At 38.7% G+C, this 24045-nt stretch overlaps 1 protein-coding gene across 1 annotated transcript in view; it reads left to right on the forward strand.

Annotated features, from left to right (window-relative positions):
• FNDC3A (fibronectin type III domain containing 3A) overlaps nucleotides 1-24045 on the forward strand; it is a 111059-nt gene that overhangs the window by 54577 nt on the left and 32437 nt on the right. Inside the window, exons 4-5 of the mRNA XM_052650072.1 lie at nucleotides 9802-9878; nucleotides 22531-22768. Coding sequence (XP_052506032.1) covers nucleotides 9802-9878; nucleotides 22531-22768 — 315 coding nt within the window. The remainder of the gene's footprint in view (nucleotides 1-9801; nucleotides 9879-22530; nucleotides 22769-24045) is intronic.

Consider the following 24045-nt stretch of genomic DNA (forward strand, 5'->3'; position numbering starts at 1 on the left):
GGTGCCTGAAAGCTTGGGAAAGACGTGGTTTCATGTTAGCCTGATTATGTCAAACAGTGATAGAAGGAAACACCTCCAGCTCTCATCTCCTTCCTGCCTTCCAGTTCTCCTGGGAAGTGATAGTCCTTGAGTAGAACATGAGAAATGAGAAGGAAGGGTGATGCTTTAAGTGTAGAGACCAAGTTCCTTTTCAGAAGAACCTGAACGTCCTGTGGCACATCTCCAGGGATAGGTTCTGTTCCTGTTACAGGAGATGAAATCTCTAATTCCAGGTGGGTACGCATAATTCAAAGAGAAGGGATTTTGAAACCTGATACATGGTTATTCTTAATAAGCTATCTTTTCCAATCTATCTGTAACCATAAGAAATTAATATTTTGATGCCAATAAAACTAAAAACAGTAACTGCTCAAAGAGGAAGGTGATGGTGGGAAGAAAACTGAGGGAGCAGCAAACGCTGAGGCATCGGAGTAGTGCTCCAGATCTAAATCTGACTATTGTTTGCTAAGCATACGTTACATAAAATACTTAATCAGTGCTGGTGGTGTAGTCTTCAGAAGATGGGTCCAAAGAGCCTGGCTGCGGAGGCCATTTTCCAGATAACTCATGTGGCTGGCGGAGCCTTAACATATGTTTTAAAGGTCCAGACCTTAAACCACAGAAGCTGTGAAGAAACGTAAAGATAAATATAGAGTCTATATGTGGAAAATCTATAATTAAAATAAAGTTAAACTGTTGTATAAAAAGGACCTAACACAAGCCTCTTCATCAGCAGCAGTACTGATTTAATCCAGTCTGTACATGTTGGATGACGGGTCTGCCCTGCCAAGCAGGCACTTTTTTTTTTTAACCTTTGTGGCCTTAATGTTTGATCCTGACGGGATTTTCGTCACTGATCCATATCACTGCCTGTGTGATGTCAGCATGTGGGTGTACAGTTAGTGAGACCTAGTTAACCTCATGTGCTGTAGTAAATCCCAAGCACTATTTCCTACTAGAATAACAAAGAATGATTCGTGGTTGTTCACATTGGACTGGTACTAAAAATAGTAATGTTCACAACCTGCTGCATCCATGCACATTAATATCAGAGCCTTTGTAGCTTTCTAAACAAGAGCCCTAAAAATAACTAACTCTTGTTTAGAAGCAGGTGCTTGCTTGGTAAACATATCTACTGTTTTCTATCTATATGCAGCTTGATTTAGTGCTAAAGATAGATTCTAACCATAGTATGATAGTCATTCTTCATCCTTTTCCTACTTGATATGCTTGTCATTGATACATCTAAATGCTTAGCAAGTCTGATTATAGAAATTTTTAGTTACCTGTACACAGATAAATGAAATTACCCATAATTCTAAATCATCCATAGACCCCTGATTTTAATAGTCTACTTCATCCAGCCTTAAAAAGGAATAATAAATTTTCAAGGAAAAGAAAGTCTCCTAAAGCAGTGAATAATAATTACCTTGATCTTTTTTCTTTAATCTCCTACTTCATTCTTTTTCCCAAATTACAGTTGTCACACACTTCTAATGCCCAGGATTAGTGTTAGAGTCCATACTTTCAAGGACCTTTCAGATACACTAAGAAAAATATATGATTAAAAAAAAATACATACAATCAAATTACAATCGACTAACTCATTTCAGTTCCAAGACTATATAGGCTTGTGCTGATTGCCAGCCTCATGTGAATAAACATTATCAGGTGTTTTGTAACCTTAACAAATAAGCATCGCTTATTAATAGGGTGACCTTATGTCCCATTTTGTCTAGGACAATCCCAGTTTATTCCTCTCATCTTGATATCTGACTGGTTTAACATTTGTTCCAGGCTTTTCATTTTTTAACAGAGAATAATTAATAGTTCCATTAAAATAAGCTGTGATGTATTGATCAGCTTTCATTTCGTGTTGCTAGTTTCTGCCATGATCTCCTCTAAGCAGCTTGTCTATCTCTTGTTTTTACTTTAACCTGTGATTATACTTAAAGGCAACTAGAATAAACCGTTTCTCTTTTCCTGACCCCTGTCAGAAGCAAGTCAAGCATGGCAGTTAAGGTACTTAGCAGTAGAGCAGAATGTTCTTTGATAAGGAGGGCTAAGGGCAGAACTCTTTCCAGTCTCCTGCCGGTGGCCACAGCAGTATGTGATGCTCATGCCCCTAATGGCCACTTGGTGTCACCAGGCCTCCAGTAACCCTCTGCAAACATTTGAGGCAGTGTTGAGAAAATAAAAACCAGGAGCCTTTTGTTTGTTAAAATTGTCATATAATCAGGTACAAAAGGGAAAATGAAAAATGTATTCACCACTGCAAAATGTTTTCCTGTAATTGTGGTGTTCTCAATGCATTCTCTCTCTTTATTTCTGTGGAAAAATTGATGCACATTGTTAAATTAACATATCTTTAGAAAACATGAAATAAATTTAACTTTTATTTTTCTATTGTAACTGAAAAGTCCTCGAAAATATGGACCCTAACACTAACCTTGGGCATTAGAAGTGTCGCAGCTGTGGAAATAGTTGAGGATAGTGAGGGGATAGAGCTGAATCTTGTTAGGAGGGTACTGAAGACAGACCCCGTGCTTCCCAGGTGGCGCTAGTGGTAAACCAGATAGGAAACGAAGTATGTCAAGGCTGTATACTGTCACCCTGCTTATGTAACTTGCATGCAGAGTACATCATGAGAAACAATGGGCTGGAAGAAGCACAAGCTGGAATGAAGATTGCCAGGAGAAATATCAATAACCTCAAATATGCAGATAACACCACCCTTATGGCAGAAAGTGAAGAACTAAAGAGCCCCTTGATGAAAGTGAAAGAGGAGAGTGAAAAAGTTGGCTTAAAGCTCAACATTCAGAAAAGTAAGATCATGGAATCTGATCCCATCACTTCATGGCAGATAGACGGGGAAACAGTGGCTGACTTTATTTTGGGGGGCTCCAAAATCACTGCAGATGGTGATTGCAGCCATGAAATTAAAAGATGCTTACTCCTTGGAAGAAAAGTTATGATCAACCCAGATAGCATATTCAAAAGCAGAGACATTATTTTGTCAACAAAGGTCTGTCTAGTCAAGGCTGTGGTTTTTCCAGTAGTCATGTATGGATGTGAGAATTGGACTATAAAGAAAGCTGAGTGCTGAAGAATTGATGCTTTTGAACTGTGGTGTTGGAGAAGACTCTTGAGAGTCCCTTGAACTGTGAGGAGAGCCAACCAATCCATCCTAAAGGAGATCAGTCTGGGTGTTCATTGGCAGGACTGATGTTGAAGCTGAAACTCCAATACTTTGGCCACCTGATAGGAAGAACTGACTCATTTGAAAAGACTCTGATGCTGGGAAAGACTGAAGGCAGGAGGAGAAGGGGATGACAGAGGATGAGATGGTTGGATGGCATCACAGACTCAATGGACATGAGTTTGGGTAGACTCCAGGAGTTGGTGATGGACAGGGAGGCCTGGTGTGCTGCAGTTCATGGGGTCGCAAAGAGTCGGACACGACTGAGCGACTGAACTGAACTGAACTGAAGCAGACCCCAGTAGAGGAGGAAGTGGAGATCAGCTCAAGACTAGAAAGGGGGGGAGATAGCTTTAATCCAGTGTGAAAGGACAATGATTCTTCTGAAAATAGAAGAGGTGAGAAGAGTTTGTAAACAACATTGAAAGAGTTCAATTTTATGCTGAGATACGTAGTTGAGGTTGAATTGGGGGATATCCTTAAAGAGTGGTGAGGATCTCTGATAATCCCTGTAGAAAACAGGATATAAGTTTATTAGCCAGGAATAAATTCCTGAAAGGATTCCTGGGCAGTGCTGATGGCTGAGTTAAGGTTGGATATAATTAAATTCATAAACATGCCAGTCCACATAACATTTGATTTCTACAGTTCAGGTCTATGAGAAGATAATTAAATCTGATTTATTAGAATTGGGTATTTTTAGTGAAGGCAAGGTAAAAGGAAGACATGGATGGGAAAAAAGATCAGGCTACGAAGACACAGGTGGATCAGGAGAAACAGGAGATCACTATGAGGAAGACCTAATGTCGCAGAAGAAAGAGAACTAGTGAGATGCTAGATACAGTGACCGGAGACTTAAACATGAGAGCTTTAACATTTCAAAGACGAGATTCTGTAGTGGAATTCTCCGTGATAAATTCTAAGATATATCATTGAACATGCGTTACTAAAAACAATAGAAGAGTTCAAGAAAGGTATGTTAGGTTTTCTTGGACACGGAAGTCGTCTTGCTGATGGGCAAGAGCTGGAAAAACACTATGAACATGGTGCTGAAGCTCTCAATAAATGATGGCAGTGAGAAGGGGCAGAGGGTGCTGTATCACCATGCATTACTATGGCGTGATCTCGAGGAACAAGAAGCTGAAGCATGAAACAGCAACAGTAGTGGCACTGAGAAACAGCCCTTCGGGTGTCTGGAGCCTGCCTCAGGAGAGAATGAGAAGCCGCTGCTCCCAGCAGCTACTGGAAGAGCTGTCCTGGAGGCGAGCTGGGTTTCATTTAAAGAAAGCCCATCAGCAGGTGTTCTGTGAAAAGGTTGAGGACCTAGGGGAATTTATAACAAGGAAAATGTTCCAGTGAGCACAATGGGAAGAAATGAGAAGATCATCCGTTAAAGAAAGTCAAGAAATGGAAACACAGCTGTGTGAGAACATGAGCCAAAATGAGGAAGTGGGCTGCTGGGACTTGCTTTTTGTTTAGGGGCTAAAGATCAGAGGCATGGTTGGATTTACTGGGAGCCTGAATCCAACGTTTATGAGAAGATTCTGTTGAGACCAGGAGACTTTTAGGTATTAAGCTATGCTCTTCAGGGCAGCTTTGCCTTTTAGTGAGACTTAGAAGGTAACAATTACCCTTCCTCACTAGTGAGAATGATACTTCAGTGTCTTATCTCCTCTGAAATGTCTGGCATGTATTTATTGAAACCTCCAGGTTATCCCTTGCCAGTTCTTTTCCAGCTTTTTGGAAGACCAAGTCTTTGAACATGGTTTATATATGTTTAAAATATTGCCTTATTGTTAAAATAATCCTGGCTTTGCCTCATTGTGTGCTCTTGGCAAGTTACTTTATTGCATTCTGCTTCAATTCCCTTACCTATAAGCGATGCCTATTTCAGTTATTGCGAGGATTGAGTTAACACATGTAAAACATTGAATAGTACCCTGTCCATTACTTTCTCAAATGTGTGTGTGTGTGTGTGTGTGTGTGTGTGTGTGTGTGCAGTCATGTCTGACTGCGACCCTGTGGATTGTAGCCCGTCAGGCTCCTCTGTCCATGGAATTTTCCAGGCAAGAATACTGGAGCAGGTTGCCATTTCCTACTTCAGGGTGTCTTCCTGACCAGGGATTGAAACCATGTCTCATTTGTCTCCTGCATTGGCAGGCAGATTTTTTATCACTGAGCCACCTGGGAAGCCCCATAGTGACCATTCTTACAATAATAACTATCATTTATCAAGTGGTGGCAGCCAGGGTACTTGGTACTTTAAATTTATGTAGTTTGATTCTCACAACAATGCTATGAAGTTGATTGTTTTAACCATTTTATAGAAGGAAACTGAGTCTCACAGAAGAGCAGTAAATTGCCTTGCTAATAAATATTGATGCTGTTGTTAAAACTTACATCTTTTAATACCAAAATGCACTTTTTTCCACTGTTCAATTTATTACAAATCACATTCATTATCATTACCTGTATATTTGTATTAGCTATAAATAAATGTCCTTAACTACACAGCACCATAAAGTAATGAAAAGCCCTCCAAAGTTCTTATAGTCTTATTACCCTCTCTTATAACTGAACATTTAGTCTTCTTCCTGGTCTCTACACCTGCTTGAGTACTTTAAGTACTTTAAGCCCCTGTCATGACCTGTCTTTTCAGATTTCATGAGCATGAGTGAGAATACCATCTACCAAGTATCTGTATTAGTGTCCAGGTTAAACCTTTAGAAACAACAAGAAAAAAATCAGATGAAAAGAAAGTAAAACCAGTAATAATAATTTTTTAAAAAGGTAGTGTTTATTAACTTGAGATGTTAAATGCCTGTCTGAAATAGAAATCCCAAGCTTAAAGAACAAGTTGATGAAGCCTGTATTCTGTAGATAATTCTTTTGTGTACTGTGGGCTTTCCTTAAGGGTTGCCCACAATACACAAAAGAATTTTAAGGGATGAGTATGGAGAGTGCATCAAGTTACACAAGGACATTTCAGAGTGAGTCTTCTAAATTAGTGTTATATGTGTCCTAAAACTTATAAATGAAAAGCAGCCGGCTGAGGTAATAAAATTTGAATTAGTAGATAGTATGTAGGGCTTTCCAGGTGGCTCTAATGGTAAAGAACCCATCTGCCAGTGCAGGTAGCCTAATGAGACGCTAGTTCGATCCCTGGGTCGGGAGGATCCCCGCGAGAAGGACGTGGCAACCCACTCCAGTATTCTTGCCTGTAGAATCCCATGGACAGAGGAGCAGAACAGGCTGCAGTCCATAGGGTCGCAGAGTCGGACATGGCCGAAGCGACTTAGCACACAGGCCTATTAGTTATCAGAGGAAAATGAGAACAAAGGGAGTTATTTTACATCAGATATCTATGTTTCCATGAATATATTGATGAGCTTTTGAGTTGGTTCATAAAGGAGTCTGAAAATTTTCAAATCCAGGGCAGAATCAGTAGAAATCTTTTAATCATTTACTGTATGCCAAACACTGCCAGCAGGAACGCTTGCCTTTTTTTCCCCTTCCCTTTCCGCGGGTCACTGCAGGTCACGTGGTTAGTATCACGTGACTCGGTCAAAGGATCTTTTCCTCGTAGCTTTGCTAACAAAAAAAAAAAAAAAGGCAGCAACCGCGGTTCTCCAATTAAAGCTGCTAACGTGTACTACGCTGTTTCCTTGTTGGATTTTCTTGTTCTCTGCTACTGTAAAAACAAAATGAGTGGTAAGATTTACTGGTTTTGAACATTCTGCTTTTATTTTAAAACGTAGCAAGTATTGTATTACTCTAAAGTCATGCCGTGTGTTTTTTCAATAGATGCCAGATCTGTCGCTGTAAAAATTTTACATTGTGGCCATGTAGTTATAAAAAGATTAGACTCTGTTTAGAGTTGGGTTGATTTTATATTCCACAGAATATTCCTTTCCAGAGCCTTTACTAGGATTTTCTTTTTACAACTAAAATCTGCAAATTGGCATCAGATTATTTGGAAGCCATTGTGAAAGCTTGCTTGTAAGGAGAATGTGTGGCACGTCAGCAGCCCGTTGCATGTTACCAATTTGAACCCAGACAGATCTCTCGTTTTGTTTTGTTTTTTTAATCAGATGTCTGCTAATATCTGCTAATAAAGAAAAAATTTAAAGAGAGTTGGCATTTTACTAGATGAAATACCGTCTTTACTGAATCATTGATGGCAATTTTTAAGGAATTTAGGCTTCTCAGATTTCTTAAGGCAATTGGTAAATAGAGCTGTTTACTCTTATGCAAGATTTTAGAAAAGGAAATATGCCCTTAAAAATCTAGGTATATGATTTGTGGTAGATTTTGCTCAAATCGTATATATTATTAAGGAGTTAGTTGGTGGATCTACAGTGGTTCAGATACAGCTACTCTCCTGCCAGATGTGTTTAATGGTACAGTCTGTAACAGACTTAGCTTCTTCACTGAGACAGGAGCTCCCTCACTGCCCTCAGTCAAGAGTTTGTAGTTAATCTTTTCGTACCTCCTAAATTTAAAAGTATTGTTGGAACTAAGGAGGTGATGGAACTTCTGCATCATCAAGTATGCGAGGTTTTGGAGTTTTGCTGCTATAGACAGGAATAGCAACAGAAATGGTGCTGTAAATATTGTAGTTCTAAGCAACAAAATAAATACCTGTATTTATTTTGTTTATACAATGGGAGTTTTATAGGTTGTGTTGCATGTTACTTCACACCAGTATTTTAGATATTAAATAATGCTATACATGAAGTGTGTGGTTTTGTTTTGTTTTGTTTTGTTTTAAAGAAAAAAATCTAACCTTGTACCATTTTCCCTCAGGGTAAGAAAATTCACTTGCTAAAGTGAAAAGATTACTTCATAGGGATATGAGTTAATGATTATTCCTGGACTGCAGCTAGTTATGGGTTTACTGCTGGTTTATTTGAGATTAGGTTTGTTTTATGCTCTCTTCAGTAATCACACTTAGATATAATTAAAGAATAAAGTAGAATTTTGTACTAGTAAATTACAAACACTTAGCAGCTTTCAAAGAATATTATGGTTTGAATTGCAACTACTTAGTATTTATATATTCATATCTTTAGTGAAAGAAGAGCAACCCAAAGCAGTTATGTAGTTTTATAAGTTTAAATGTAATTGGTAATAATTTATTTTTTACTCTGATGGCTAAAAAACAAAAGCTTGTTCTGATAACTTGAAATAGGGATTAAACTTTACCACGTATGCAAGGAACCAGTCTCTGGCACATACAGTAGAAACACAACAAAGTAATTTCCTTTATTAAAATTATAGATAATAGTTTTCAGTGAATTCTCTTTCTAGTTCTCAGCAAAATTTCACACATTCTGAATAATCTCTAAGCCAGATGTCAGGATTCAGAAAGCTAGCTTGCTATAGTTTTCTATAAATTAGCTAACAGAAGTAAACCAGCATAACTTTAAAACTGCTGTCATTTCTTGAGTCCAGCATATAGAAGTTGAAAGGTGAGTTATGGATGAAGCCTCTCTTGCCTAGAGTTGTAAAGCACGTCACAAGTATTGTTTAGTAAATTTATAGGTAATGTTGACTTAGATGTAGGAAAATTTTGTTTTTGTTTTCCAAGGATATGAAAATAAAGAAGGCCTTACTTGTCCTTAGAAGCATCAGAGCATATTTCTTAAAGCTCATTACATCAGTTGCTAAGAAATACATAATATTTTAGTGTTTACTAAATACATAGTAGAAATATATCCTTAGATATGAAACAACTTTTTAAAAAAGTTGTTGGGAAAGGATATCACTATTAAAATGAAAGGAAATGTAGAATTTAAGACTAGCTGAGTTTTCTTTTTTTTTAAAAGGACTTTTCCGTGTAAGAAACAAAAAAGTTTTATTTGGGTAAATACTCACGTGTTCCATTTTTCTAACGTTCTCAAGCCCCCAAAGGCATGACTTATGTATTACAGGGTTAAAAGAGATTTTTAACCCTAAGAAAACAAGTTCCAAATTTCTAACTAATCTTCCTCTTACTGCTTCTTTCTCTTGACTTTTTCTTGATTTTTCCTATTGTTTTTTCAAATTTTGCCTTTTGTATTTTTCATTGATTTTATATGCAAAGTTTGGTTTGATTTTCCACTGGGTCAGTGTTTCTTAATTTGCACAATTTGCACAGGAATTACCTGGGACATTTGTAAGTACACTGATTCAAGACCCCCATTTACTGTAAGCATACTAAACAAGAATCTCTAGCTCCCTGACCAGGGATTGAACCCGCAGCCCCTGCAGTGGAAGTGCAGAGTCCTAACCACTGGACTGCCAGAGAAGTCCCTGTGTGCTTAAAAATCTCCCCAGGTGACTGTTACAATCACCAGGCAGGTTTGAAAAACATAACTGTAGGTAAAGAGCAGTCAGTGCCCTTTACAAGATAAACATTTCTATTTTAGCAGGTGAATCATCTGAATTTCCTTTCATGGTTATATACTATTAGTTTAAGGGTTTAGTTTAAAATGAAGAATTCAAAATGTAATTCAAATTGTTTTCAATTTTTGCTTGTGAAGTAACCCAGGATTAATAGATGATTTCTGTGATCTGTTCAGGTCCTGCTCAGGTTCCAATGATGTCCCCAAATGGTTCTGTGCCTCCAATTTACGTGCCTCCTGGCTATGCCCCACAGGTATGTTTTGTGTTACTTTTGTCTATATATGTGTGTGTTAGTGATCGTAATATTACTATTTAATGCAAACAAAATTTAGATGCCGAAGCTTATTACCCAGTATAGTATATCTTTGGTGAATCTATTTCAAATTTAGCACAATCAGTGCTATTTGGAAAGGAGGAAAAATTAAGTTAGTAGCACTCATCATTTGGCCTTGTCTTTTGGGTGTTGAATTATAATAAAGAATTAATTTTAGAGTTTTTTTTCTCCTGGGATATGTGAATAATATAATTAATATCATAAGGTTTAAAGGCACCCATGCTAACATTTTGAAATTAACCATTTACTCAAAAGTAATCCAAGCCAGTGCGTCCAACTTCTTTTTTACACTCATTCACAGGTGTCCATGATCATTGGATGGCACATTGTGGTCTATACAAGAGAATTTAGACCTGTAGACCTGCAACCCTAAGGGCTAAGGGGACCAGTATCACCACACACCTGTAGCTCTTTCTTACATACAAGTTGAAAAGCTCTGACTTAAAGAAAAAAGGATAGCTTACTTATTTGCACAGGCAAACTTAGTAAAACTATAAAATCTATAGGTGTCAATATCTGCTACTGAGATTCTACGTAGTCAGCACTCATTGCTTCAAAAGCTGTTTGGAAATAGCCAGTTTCTTATCCTAGCACTGAATTTGTACTTGAAAAATTTTTTAAGATGTGTTTATTTGTTTAAATTATGGCTGTGCTTGGTCTTCATTGCTACAGGCAGGCTTTCTCTAGTTGCAGTGAGTGGGGGCTGCTGTTTGTTGCCACGTGTGGGCTTCTCCTTGCAGTGGCTTCTCCTGTTGCCACTCCTGGGCTCCAGGGACACAGGCTTCAGTAGTTGCAGCACACAGGCTGCACGTGTTGTCCTGCAGCATGTGGGATCTTCCCAGACCAGGGATTGAACCCATGTTCCCTGCATTATAATAAGGCAGAATCTTAATATAATATAATATATTAATATGTTGAATATATATTTAATTATAATTAATGTATATTTGATTATATTAAATATATAATTATATGAAGATATAATATATCTTTATATAATAAGACAGATTCTTAACCACTGAGCCACCAGTGAAGCCCCTATACTTGGACTTTTCTTCAGAACCTCTCTTATATCCTCCCTGATTATGCCAAAATACTGGTGGGCTATTGTGGTAGATTCACTGGCCACTATCTGAAGCCTACCCCACTATATGAATGACAGCAAAAGAGGACCATGATGCTGGGGAGAATGGAAATAGTATGAGAATTAGAGTCCAAAAGCTGGATCCATATCATGTTTAAAACCCTTGCTGGCTGCATGGCCTTGGACAAATCAACTTCCTTGAGCCTCAGTGTCCTCATTGTAAGATAAGATGATAACATATATGAGATAACATACTTGAAAGTGGAGAAAGAAATGGCAGCTCACTCCATTTCTTGCCTGGAAAATCCCATGGACAGAGGAGCCTGGCGATCTACAGGCCATGGGTTTGCAGAGTCAGGCACAACTGAGTGACTAATACTTTAACTTTCTTTCATATTTGAAAGTACTTTCTAAGCTTTCCAGAAGAATAATCTGGTCATTATTTCTGCTTCTGTTTAGCCCACTGACTCCTTAGCCTGCCTGCCTTTTTTACCATACTAAAACTACTCTCTGGTATACACCAAACCAAAGCCCTTTTTCCAGCATAATCCTCTTTGACCTCTAAATATTTGTTAAAAACATAGTCATGTATGGATGTGAGAGTTGGACCATAAAGAAGGCTGAGCACTCAAGAATTGATGCTTTTGAACTGTGTTGTTGGAGAAGACTCTTGAGAGTCCCTTGGACGGCAAGGATATCCAACCAGTCAATCCTAAAGGAGATCAATCCTGAATATTCATTGGAAGAACTGATGCTGAAGCTGAAACTCCAATACTTTGGCCACCTGATGTGAAGAACTGACTCATTAGAAAAGACCCTGATGCTGGGAAAGATTGAAGGCAGGAGAATGGGGTGATGACAGAGGACAGGATGGTTGGATGGCATCACTGACTCAATGGACATGAGTTTGAGCAGGCTCCAAGAGATGGTGAAGGACAGGGAGGCCTGGTGTGCTGCAGTCCATGGGGTTGCAAAGAGTCCGACACAACTGAGCGACTGAACAGCAACAGTCCTCTTTGACCTCCGAACATTTGACCCTTCCCTGGTGGCTCAGTGGTAAAAGAGTACGCCTGCCAATGCAGGAGCCTCGGGTTTGATCCCTGGCTCAGGAAGATCCCCTGGAGAAGGAAATGGCAAGCCACTCCAGTATTCTTGCCTGGGAAATCCCATGGACAGAGGAGCCTGGCAGGCTACAGTCCGTAGGGTCACAGAGAATCATACACTACTTAGCAACTAAACAACATTGATATGATTTACCCCAGATTACCCCAGATTTTCTTGAAATAATGCTATCCTGATTCTTCCTACTTCTCTTGTGCTCCTTTTCAGACCTTTCTCCATCTCCATAAAGAGGATCACCTCGTCTTTTCTCTCTAGCATAGCTCACTTTAACAAACATGTTGAATGGCATCATGTGCCAAGCTCTGTATTGGGTGCTAGTGACATAAAGGTGATTAAGACAGATTATTCAAAGGCAATTTTAGGTATTCTGCTGTTCCCTCAGCTAACAATACCTTTCATTTTTATGGCAAATTTCTACTCTTCTCAACTCACTCAATTATAACCTTCTAGAATTAACTTTCCTTGAACCTTTTCACTTGCCTTTCCATTTGGGTTCTCATAGCATATTATATATATCCCTCTTTTAACAAATTTTTCACATTGTTTAGTTAATAAATTCTCTTTCCTGAGAAGAGAAGATTATGAATTCATACAGTTCCTGTATTTAACAGTAGTCAAAAGATATGTATTGAGTGCTCTTACATGTTAGGGACTCTCTCAGTGCTTGAATAAAAAGAGGCAAGGACCTCTGTACTTCTGTAGTTTACAATCTTGTGGGCAAAAGGAAACATAAGCATAATAAATGGATAAATTATATATAATGTATTCAGTGGTAAAATGGGGGGAAAAGAAAAAACAGAGCTAGCTACATTTTAAGATAGGGTAGTCAGACTAGGCATCATTGGAAAGGTGCCTTTGAACCAAGTCTTGAAGGACAGTTGGGAGTTAGCCATGCATTTATTCAGGGAAAGAGGATTCTGGAAACAGAAACAGCTGGTGCAAAAGGCCTAAGATGAGAGCATGCTTGGGAACAAGGGGGCCATTGCAGCTGGACTGAGTCCTTAAGGCAGAATAATAGTAAACAGTGAGGTCAGAGAGATAATAATTGACTAGACCATACAGAATTCTCATTCATCTTTATTTCCTCAGTGCTGAGTACAGTGCCTGTCATGTATTAAGGGCTCAATAAATACTAGTAAATCAATCAAATGATCATCCAAGTTGAGATTCTATATCTTTTTTAAAATTTATTTTGCCATGCCACATAACATATGAAATCTTAGTTCTCCAACCAGGGGTTAAACCTACACCCCCTGCATTGGAAGCACAGTGTTAACCACTGGACCACCAGGGAAGTCCGAAGTGCTGTATTTTTAGGGCAAGAGCCACTAAAATAATCTTCCTATATAACTTCTTTAATTTTTTCAGTTCTGTGCTCATTAGTTGGCTTGGCCACTCAGTGAGGTCTAGATTTCTTGACACATAAGGCCTTAACATAGTTCTGTTCTGGTTTGTCTCTGTAGCCTTCTCTTGATAAATGTCATCACCTATCTATTTTTTTCAGCCAAACAGGACTACTCACATGCTCACTTAATGTTCTTCTTTCTCCATGGTTTTCTTAATGCTGTTATCCAGGGAATGTTATTCATTCCCTCATTTCTGCGTTTTGAAATTCTACCTATATTTGAGAACCTAGATCAAGTTATTTGTATCATTCTTTAGTTACATATGCATACCTGATACTATAATTATGTGTCTATATATTCTCCTTAAATGGGATTTTAAATTCCTTGAGTGTATGGAGGTACCTTTTTTTATTTTTGTTCTGTAGTAACTTAAATATAGTGTGTATTTTATAAATATTTGTCAAATAAGAGAATGAACTTTAACAGTAATCATTGTCTCTAGGAAATGTAATCATTTTAAATCACACAATGGTAATCCAAAGACAAAAATCTATTCTCATCATTATTGAAATAATTTAAGTACCTAGTGTGTAAGAATGAATTCTAACATTTTGACATCACCATTGACATCACCCTATTGCCCGACATACACAATTTCTCATGTTAGAAAATACTTACCAAAAGCCAAGTTCTCAGCACAGCTAAGAGCTTGGTAATTATCCAAAATTTAACGCATAAGCAAACATAATTATATTAGCAAAGATAGAAGCTGGGAGTTGAACCAAACATTAAGACACGTAGATGCATGTTGTATTTGGCTCAGTGGGAGCTAAAGGAGCACACACACTAAATCCAGGAATAGCTGTCATCTGCAGTCTCTTTTTAGACTTCTGTACACTGTTCTCCCCTTAGAGCAGCAGTTTAATCAACTCCATCCCTGCCTTCTGTGTATCTGTTGTTGAAGGCCAGTGATCGAAGGAAGGTCAAGTAATGTTTTTGCTATACCATCATGTAATTCAGTACATAACACTAACAGGATTCAGCAAATGTAAATATCCTAAAACATTTGGTCAGACAAGCAAGGACTGCAAAAACTAAAATCCAGTATGGCAGAAACTAACACAATGTTGTAAGACAGTTATCCACCAATTAAAAATAAATATATTTAATTAAAAAAATTAAAATCCAATGTTGGGACTCTCTAGCTCTACCACTGAGGAAGCAATCATGCTACAAATCAAAGAGCATATTGAGGCAGAAAAATTAAAGATTCAAAAGATAAATAATCTTAGATGAAGATCGAGATTTAACAAAGAACTTAAGTAGAAATAAAGAAATCATGATTTACCCAGGATAAATCAATCTTTAAATTTTTTTATGTTTGTACAAATGCCATTAAGTTTAGAAGCACTTCAGAAGTGCACTTATCAATAATTCACATATATTTTAACTTGATTTTTGAGAATAACAGACAGGGTATTACATGTTAGGTAATTTGGGGATTCGTTGGTTCTGTTTTTCTCATTTGCCATTTGTAAAGCCCAAAGTTGCTGTTAAAATTGCCAATTTTGTTATACTTTCTTTGCTGCTTTATCCAAGAGTTCTATAATATTGTTAATTTATATTTGTACCTTATTTCTCTGATACTTCAGCATTCTACTTAGCAGTAATGAGAATAGTCAGGCTTAATTTTTTAGTTGCATAGCTTTTGTTGTTGGATCAGAAAAATAGATCATCATTTTCTAAAATTTTTTATTAATCATCAGGTGCTTGCACTATGATTGGGAAACCTAAAGTTCATTAAAATTTTATGCATAAAGTAGTCCTGGGTGTTCATTGGAAGGAAGGACTGATGTTGAAGCTGAAACTCCAGTCCTTTGACCACCTGATATGAAGAGCTGACTCATTGGAAAAGACCCTGATGCTGGGAAAGATTGAGGGTAGGAGGAGAAGGGGACAACAGAGAATGAGATGGCTGGATGGCATCACCGACTCGATGGACATGGGTTTGGGTGGACTCCGGGAGTTGGTGATGGACAGGGAGGCCTGGCGTGCTTCGATTCATGGGATCGCAAAGAGTCGGACACGACTGAGCGACTGAACTGAACTGAAAATGTTCATTGTTCACCAGAAGCCTAAATGTCAAGGAATATTAATTTTGCTAGCAAGCCAATGGGAAATATATTTAGTGATAAAGAACAAGTATAGTTGTTCATTTTCTGATCATTATTATTTGGAAAACATGTAAAAGGGTAGGGAAAAAATTCCATTGAGTGTTATAACTGAGAGATACTCTCTGTAAACATTTAGTATGTTTCCCCTTAGCCTTTTCTCTAATTACAGACATAATTTTAGACATGACCTTAAGGAACTTGATTATTACAGTTTAACAAATAAGAAAGGGAAATGTATGAGCGGTTTGACATACTGCATAGACAGAAATACATGCCAGCTGAACTCAGACACCAAAGGGAGAAACAGTACAGTAAACAAAAGCAGTGAAAACAAATGGCACAGAAAGCATATGGTGACAGCTGTAGAAGGAACTTAGTTTCCTGGCAAATAATAACAACTTGTGGTCCCTAAGGGTATTGCAGCTCAGAATCACACTTGATATTTTAGTGATGAAGTTAATGAATTATCAAGAAAATAGTGTAGACTTAACCTGAATGGGACTCCTAAAAGGTAATACCAAAAGGTCCCCCCTTCTGCCTTTCTGTAATGGCTCCTTGTTTTTTATGGAATGTGGGTTGTTATGGTGATGAGAGGGTACCTAACAGGGAGGGGATTGTAGATCTCATAATGTGGGGAAAGGGCCTGTGTCAGCTTCATGAAGTTTCAGATTACTCCTTTGAGCTGGACTTGGTATTTCACTGTGTCTTTATGTCAGCACACAGCAGTGAGGTTAGTAAATCTCTCAAAGAGTGTACAAACAAGTCTGATCTCAGTCTTTGGCACTCCTGGAAGGAACAACCAAAACAGATGGACAGCAGTGTAAGAGACTGAAAGGTTTAAATGAGGCTGAAGAGACACAGTAAGAGCTGGACAGAAAGGTTGTAGTCGCTTGTGTTGCTGTGTGCTTGATTAGACATTGGGTGAATCTGTTAGATGAATGGCCAGAAATATCTGTAATACTGTTCAGTAGCTTGAATTTGGAGTAGTTCAGAATGATGCAGTAGAAGTAGGTTGCTAGAAGTAGCGGGGAAGCAAAGGTGGTAGGTATTGAAGAAGTCACAAAACCCTAGTAGTTAGCTATTGTTAAGAGGGGTGGGACATTTGAGTAGAACTAATAGCATTTATTTCTGGTCATATCAGTCATCAAACAAATATTTTTTGAGCATCTGTCATACACTACATGTACCGTACCAGTTATTGGGGAGAAAATAGAATAAAGAACAGATCTGTCATGGAATGTCCATTCTGGAGCACAATATAAAATATCAGATAGCAAACACAACCTCCTTTCTCTGCAGCCCCTCTCAATTACGTCTGTGTTCAGTGAAGGAAATAAAACAGGACTTTTTGTCTAATTAGATATTATATGGTGTTTGTGGTTAGGTGGTCAGACTGTGTTGATATTTCCATTTATCTCATTGTCTTTAATTTTTTTAACATAGACTAATTTGGATTATATTTTACCTTTTTTTCCTTCTCAGAACTTGTTTATCTTAATCTCTGCCATCACTGTACCCTGTTGGTGTAAAATTCAGTGTCTTGGCTATTTCTTGGCAGCTAGAGACTAGGCAGATAGTTTTGAGGTCTCTGGCCTTACTCTGAAGTAACTGGCTGCTCAGATGATTTCTTGAAGTGGTGGAGTTCTCCACACCCTCTTTATCCTGATCTGGCTTTTGTTTTTTTAATCTCTGTATCTTAGTTTTATTTTGTTTTCTTTTAATAGTAAAATACACATTAAAAATATACCATAACAGTTTTAAAGGTACAGTTCAGTGGTATTAAGTATGTTCACACTGTTGCGCTACCATCCATCCCAAGAACTCTTCTTGCAAAACTGAACTCTGTACCTTATCAACCTTAAAAATAAAATACATAGTTAACAGCAAAATGATGTTATTCAGGAATAGCAGAGAAATTGCAGTACAGGACATGCAAACTATGGCAAACCATAGGCAAGTTCCCAAAACAAAGAAGAGGACCATTCTTAAAGAAAAGAGGGGAGTTGGGAAGGGGTGGTTTTTGAGCAAAGTCCATCAGAGGAAAGAGAGTTGAGGGTTATGGCTGCTTCTGATTAGGCTAGTTGTGGTAGCTTCTCGTTGGCCATACTAAGCAAGGAGAAAAATTTTCCTTCCTCCAGCTGGGGTATGAAAGTAAGCTTCCTTCCGGTTGGGAAATGCAAGGTATGTGATTCCTGCTAGAGTCTGCAAAGGACAGCAAACAGTAGTGCATGAGAGTTCCCCCTCTTCAGGGCTTCCAGACTATTTTAAATCAGGTTTCTTGTTGAAATCTCATTTCACAACCTTTTAAAACAGTTAACTCCCCAGTCTCCCTTCCCTCAGCTTATCTGTATATTTGAAATGTTCTTATTCAGCAGAAAAGTGGTTTTAATTTCATAAGCAATTTAGCCATTTCTTTTTTAACTGATGAGATCTCACTTGTGTTTGTGAAATTTAAAAAGGCACTAGGAGCCAGTTATTTGTGGATTCTGTGCTGACAAAGTGAATAAGAACATGGAATTGAAGCCAGCTTACCTGAGTTCAGTTACTAGTTCCTCCACTTACTGCCTGTGTGACGTTGCAAGTTCTTTAACATCTCTATGCGTCAGTTTCCCTGTCTAAAAAAAAATGGAAATAATAATGCTACCTATCTTAGCATTGTTTTGAGGATTAAATAGTTAACACATGTCCCTTGAGAAACTTAGAGTTAAATTATAGAGTAAGACATGTTGGAAAATTAACAAATACTACAGTGTTAAGGACACCAAACAGATGCTAGAGAATATATGCAATAGAATTGATAGGAAGGAGAGAACACTGAGATTCTGGTATCTAGGGAAGGGTTCACAGAGAGCAATCAAGGAAGCTACAGACTCCTAACCCCGCATCTCTATCGGCATCTGAAGTTACATTCTTCACCTTCTCATCTCATCAATCCGTACTTTTCTTTCATCTAGATCAGACAGACTTTTCTGCTCCTATCTAAATCCTGCGCCCCAGCTGGAGTCCTGTCTTCTCCTTTTGCCTGCTCAAGGACATTACTCTAGCTCGCTCTCTCTCGCCCCTACATCATCAGTTTCTTACTCTCTGATGGATCATGCTCATTAGTATATCAGCTTGTTGTAACTGCTCCCACTAAAAACAGCAACAGATTTTTTAAGCTGCTTGACTCTTCTACTGTCAGTTACCACCCTACATATTCCCTTCTACAGGAAAACTTTTCAAAATTGGGAGGAAATTTAGCTCTGTAATTCTGCTCCCCACTTTCTCTCTTCAGTCCATTCCACTCAGGCTTTGCCCCTATGATTATGCTAAAACTGCTCTCATCGAGGTTCCTGTGACTTCCAAATTGCTGAATCCAATGATCAGTCCATAAGTCTTCATCTTATTGAACCTATCAGCGACACTTAACAAATCAGTCCATTCTCCCTGATATACTTAACCAAACTCCACACTCTCAAGTTTTCTTCCTGCCTTACCTGTGTGTCCTTTCCTATCTTTGTGGAGCTACAGGCCACTATTATCTAACTGCCTACTCAACATTTCCACTTACAGACTTACCAGACTTACATGTGCAAAACCTAAAACTCCAGATCTTCTCCCTACTCTGCTGAAGTAGCTTGTTCTAACCTACAGCTTTCCCTCTCACTGTTGGTGAAATACCATCATTCCAAAACTTTCTCACACTTCTCCAATGGAATTATCAGCTAAGCTTGTTGTTTTGCCTTTAAAGACATGCAGACTGTGGGCAGCTTCTCACTCCCTGCACTGCTGCACTGTGGCCCACGCCACCACCATCTCTTGCCTAGATTTCTTCAATGACTTCCTGAATGACCTCCTCATTTTTGGCTTTGCCCTACAGTCTGTCCTCAACTCAGCAGCCAGAGTAACCCTAGTAAATGTAAGGGTATATCAGGATTTCTCAATCTTGGCACCATAAACAGTGTAAGCCAGTAATTCTTCGTTATGGGGGGGCTGTCCTCTGTGGTGTAGGGCATTTAGCAGCATCCCTGACCTCTACTCGCTAAATAGTTAGTGCCTCCAACTCCAGGGGTGACAACAAAAAATGACTCCAAGCATGCTCAGTCGCTTCATTCATGCCCGACTCTCTGCGACCCCATGGACTGTAGCCCACCAGGCTCCTCTGTCCATGGGGATTCTCCAGGCAAGAATACTGGAGTAGGTTGCCATGCCCTTTTCCAGGGGATCCTCCCGACCCAGGGATTGAACCTGCATCTCTTACGTCTCTTGCATTGGCAGGCAGCTTCTTTGCCACTAGCGCCACCTGGGAAGCCCTAAAAATGACTCCAGATACAGCCAAGTGTCCTTTACAGCAAGGGTCCCAACCTCCAGGATCTAATGCCTGATGATCTGAGGTGGAGCTAATGTAATAATAATAGAAATAAAGTGCACAATAAATGTCATACACTTGAATCATTCCAAAACCATCCTTACTCTAAGTCCATGGAAAAACTGTCTTCCATAAAACCAGTCCTCCTAAAAGTTGGAGACTGTTGCTCTATGGAGTAAAATCACCCCTCGATGAGAACCACTTGTTTCTGTGATGGTCCTCCATCTCACTGAGTACATATAGTCCCTAATAGCCTATACAGTACTACCTGCCTGACTTGGCCATCATCTCTACCATTTTGTATCTGTTGATCTCATCCGCTTCTGTCTTTTCTCCTCCTTTACGCTGATCCAGTCACACTGGCTTCCTCCTAGCCACTCCTACTTTAAAGGCTTTGTTCTGACTGTTCCCTCTTCCCAGAACAGTCTTTTCAGATTTTTGCGTGGCTAATTCCCTCAATTCCTTCACATCTCTGCTCAAATTTTACTTTGCCAATGAGGCCTATCCTGATCATTCTTTTATACTACAACTGTTCCCCTCTCATGGTCCTTCTGACCCCCCTCACCTGGTGTGTTGATTTTGTCCATGGTGTTTATCGCCATGCAGCATGCTAGATAACTTACTTTTGCTGCCATGTTTGTCTGCCGCTGTTAGTGTGTGCCCACACAAACGTGTCACTGGTTTTTTCTCTCCTAAATTACCACTATCTTTTTGTTCAAAAACAAATTTTGTTTTAATGAACGAAGGTGGTTAGTGCTAGATTTGGAAGGATGGATGGGACTTTCATAGATATAGACTGGGGGAAAGTAAAATGAAGAGGGAAGATGGCATAAGCCAAAGTACAAGATAAAGAAATATGCAGGTAAGTGTGAAAATAGGTGTTTTAGTATACCAGCCTGGCTGGAATGAAGGGTTCAGAGTTTGGTGTGGAAGAAAGATAACAGCTATAATGAGAGGTTGGAACCAGATGGAATGCTAGGTTGAAAAGTATGTACCATGCAATCCTATCAGCAGTGGGGGTCATTTAAGATTTATGAGTCAGACGTTGATAAAGGTGAAAGTGGTATGTTAATGGCAGACACTTGTGGTTTGGCTCACTCAGAATCCATTTCAGACTTCCTCTCAGGTCCCATCCTGTAGGTTCTCAGGTCCCATCCTGTAGGTTAGAGGCCGGAAAATGGTAAACAGATTCCGGATTATCTTCAGCTATGGTTCCAGATAGGACGTTGTTTCCACCAGTCATAGGCAGTTGTCCAGGCTTGAATCCAGAACTGGATTAAATAGGGAGACATGGGATATGCAGTCTCCACTGTGCTGAAACAAACGTACTCTTCACTGAGTGTATCAAGACAGCGATTCATTTGCTCTTCTGGTTCCGTGTTTTCTCACAAGTCATCTCACACTTCATCAGGGAAAGTTTAATAATCTATTTAATAGCAACTATATTCTTTCTAAAGCAGTAATTTATTTGTAACTTAGGCTTATCTGTATCCAAGTACTGTGCTTTTTAACATCCTTACCAAGCACGTGTGTTTATGAACAAAATTTGCTATTTGTTTAGGCATAGTAAAACTTATTCTTCCATAATAAAATGTGAAAATATTCAGTTCAGTTCAGTTCAGTCGCTCAGTCGTGTCCGACTCTTTGCAACCCCATGAATCGCAGCACGCCAGGCCTCCCATTTGCCTTTAAGATACTGCTTTACATTTTAATCATTTTCTGTTATTAAAGTCTAAAAGATAACGAACTCTTCTCATAGAAGGATTTCTAATTTTGAGGTAAAATCTTGTATCTTTTTAGTCCTTCCTGTATGTTCTCCTTGTTCCAGTGAGGTTCAAAGGGAAATCTTGTCATTTTTAAAAATATTTTTCCACAGAGTGACCCCTATGTGGAAATGTGTAATTTCTAAGACTTAGAGCCACAGATATTTTCCTTAACTGGGAGTGTTTTTGCCTACCTTGACATGATCTTCAGCTATTAAAATTGTTCTGGTCATGGTTCTAAGAGTTTTATGCCTAGATTCAATATACAGTTGATCTGGGGAGTTTGGATCCAGTTTTTTTCCCCATTGCTGTTTCACAGTTTCTGTTCTTTCCACATCTTATTTTTTCCCTACCCCACAAAAAGAAAGAAATTCCTGACCCTGATATATTGAAACCAGAAGGTCCCTTGAGACACTTGGTCCCATTGCTACATTTTAACTGTATCACTAAATGCATGTCACGCCTAAGATAAATACTGAATATCCTAACTCACTGTGTATCTTACTATTTAGCCAATCTTGTGTTTTAAGATTTACATTCAATTGTGTAACAAAACTACTTGATGTTGTTCAGTGCTAATTCATATGTATATAATGTATTTAATAAAATCTTTTCATGTTCTCTAAAATTTCTTAATTAACTTCTAATTGGTGTAATAATTCTTACTTTCACATATCTGGAAAAACCTGTAACGTCCTATGGAAGAAACGTTTAATCTGTTGTTCATTTTATAGGTTATTGAAGACAATGGTGTTCGACGAGTTGTTGTGGTTCCTCAGGCACCAGAGTTTCATCCTGGTGGTCACACAGTCATCCACCGCTCTCCACACCCTCCTCTGCCTGGTTTCATTCCTGTCCCAACCATGATGCCCCCCCCACCACGCCACATGTACTCACCGGTAACCGGAGCCGGAGACATGGCAACGCAGTATATGCCGCAGTATCAGTCTTCACAAGTATATGGAGATGTAGGTAAGACATCTAGAAAGCATTCTTGTTTTATGGAGTTGGCTGGTCTTTGCTTGGATATAATAGTTACTATTATCACTTTATATAAAAGAAGCCAAAAAATGGTAACTATCACAATAATTTTCTAATCACTCAAACACTGTGTTAAGGGAATTCTAGTCAGTACTCTGTAATGACCTACATGGGAAAAGAATCTAAAAAAGAGAGGATACATGTATATGTGTAACCCATTCACTTTGCTATACACCAGAAACTAACACAACATTGTAAATCAACTATGCTCCAGTAAAAATTAACTTTAGAAAATATGTTAAATGTTTCATCTTCATGCCCACCCTTCAAGGCAGGTGAGTAAACAGAAAATCAGAAAGGGAAAGTAACTTACATCGTGCAGCAACATTCCATTGGGGACACATTCAAACCAGGGGTCTACTTGTCTGTCCTGCTGCTCTCTGAGGAAACTTTTTAGTTAGGAATGATCATGCTACTGTTAAATTCTGAAGCCTCTGATGCCACTAACTAACATTGCTAGGTTCTATAAGATACTGGGGGGAAAAAAAACAAAACATAATCTCTGCCCTCGGGGAGTTAATAAATTGTTGGGAAGAATAGACAGCTACATATACACAAAATAATCATCTTACTCTTTCCTGTGGCTTTAAATACCATCCATAGACTGACAGTTTTTTTAAAAATTTGTATCTTCAGTCAAAAACCTCTCCTCTGAGCCCCAGGCTTTTATTTCTGTCTGTGGGTTTTTTTTTTTTTTTTTGGACTGTGCTGCATTCCCAATCCAGGGATTAAATCCAGGCCGTGGTATTAAAAGCCTGGACTCTGGAATCCTAACCACTAGGCGACCAGGTTACTCCCTAACTGCCTTCTTGATAACTCCACTTAAGTGTCTCATATATCTCAGTTATAGTATTTTAAAACATAATTATGGAACTTGATTTTCTGTGTCATCTTCATCTCCATGGACGGTACCACTGTCTACTCAGTTTGCACAAGTGAAAACCAGATGACCAAATTTGATTCCTCCTCTTTCAACCCCCACATCAGTGGGTGTCTTACTTTCAGAAGATTCCCAGATATGACTGCTTTTCTCCACTGCTACTCAGACTTAGTCCACCATCACCTCTGGCCAGGACACCTGCAGCAACAGCCTTCCAGTGGCTTTTCTGCTGTCATTCCTGCCCACAGCCACCCACACTCAGCCACAGTAATCATTTTAAAATGTATACTATCATGTAAGAAATGAATCGCCAGTCTATGTCTGACGC

The sequence above is a fragment of the Budorcas taxicolor genome, chromosome 12 (genome assembly GCF_023091745.1).
Source record: "Budorcas taxicolor isolate Tak-1 chromosome 12, Takin1.1, whole genome shotgun sequence".
In the NCBI taxonomy this organism is placed as follows: Eukaryota; Metazoa; Chordata; class Mammalia; order Artiodactyla; family Bovidae; genus Budorcas; species Budorcas taxicolor.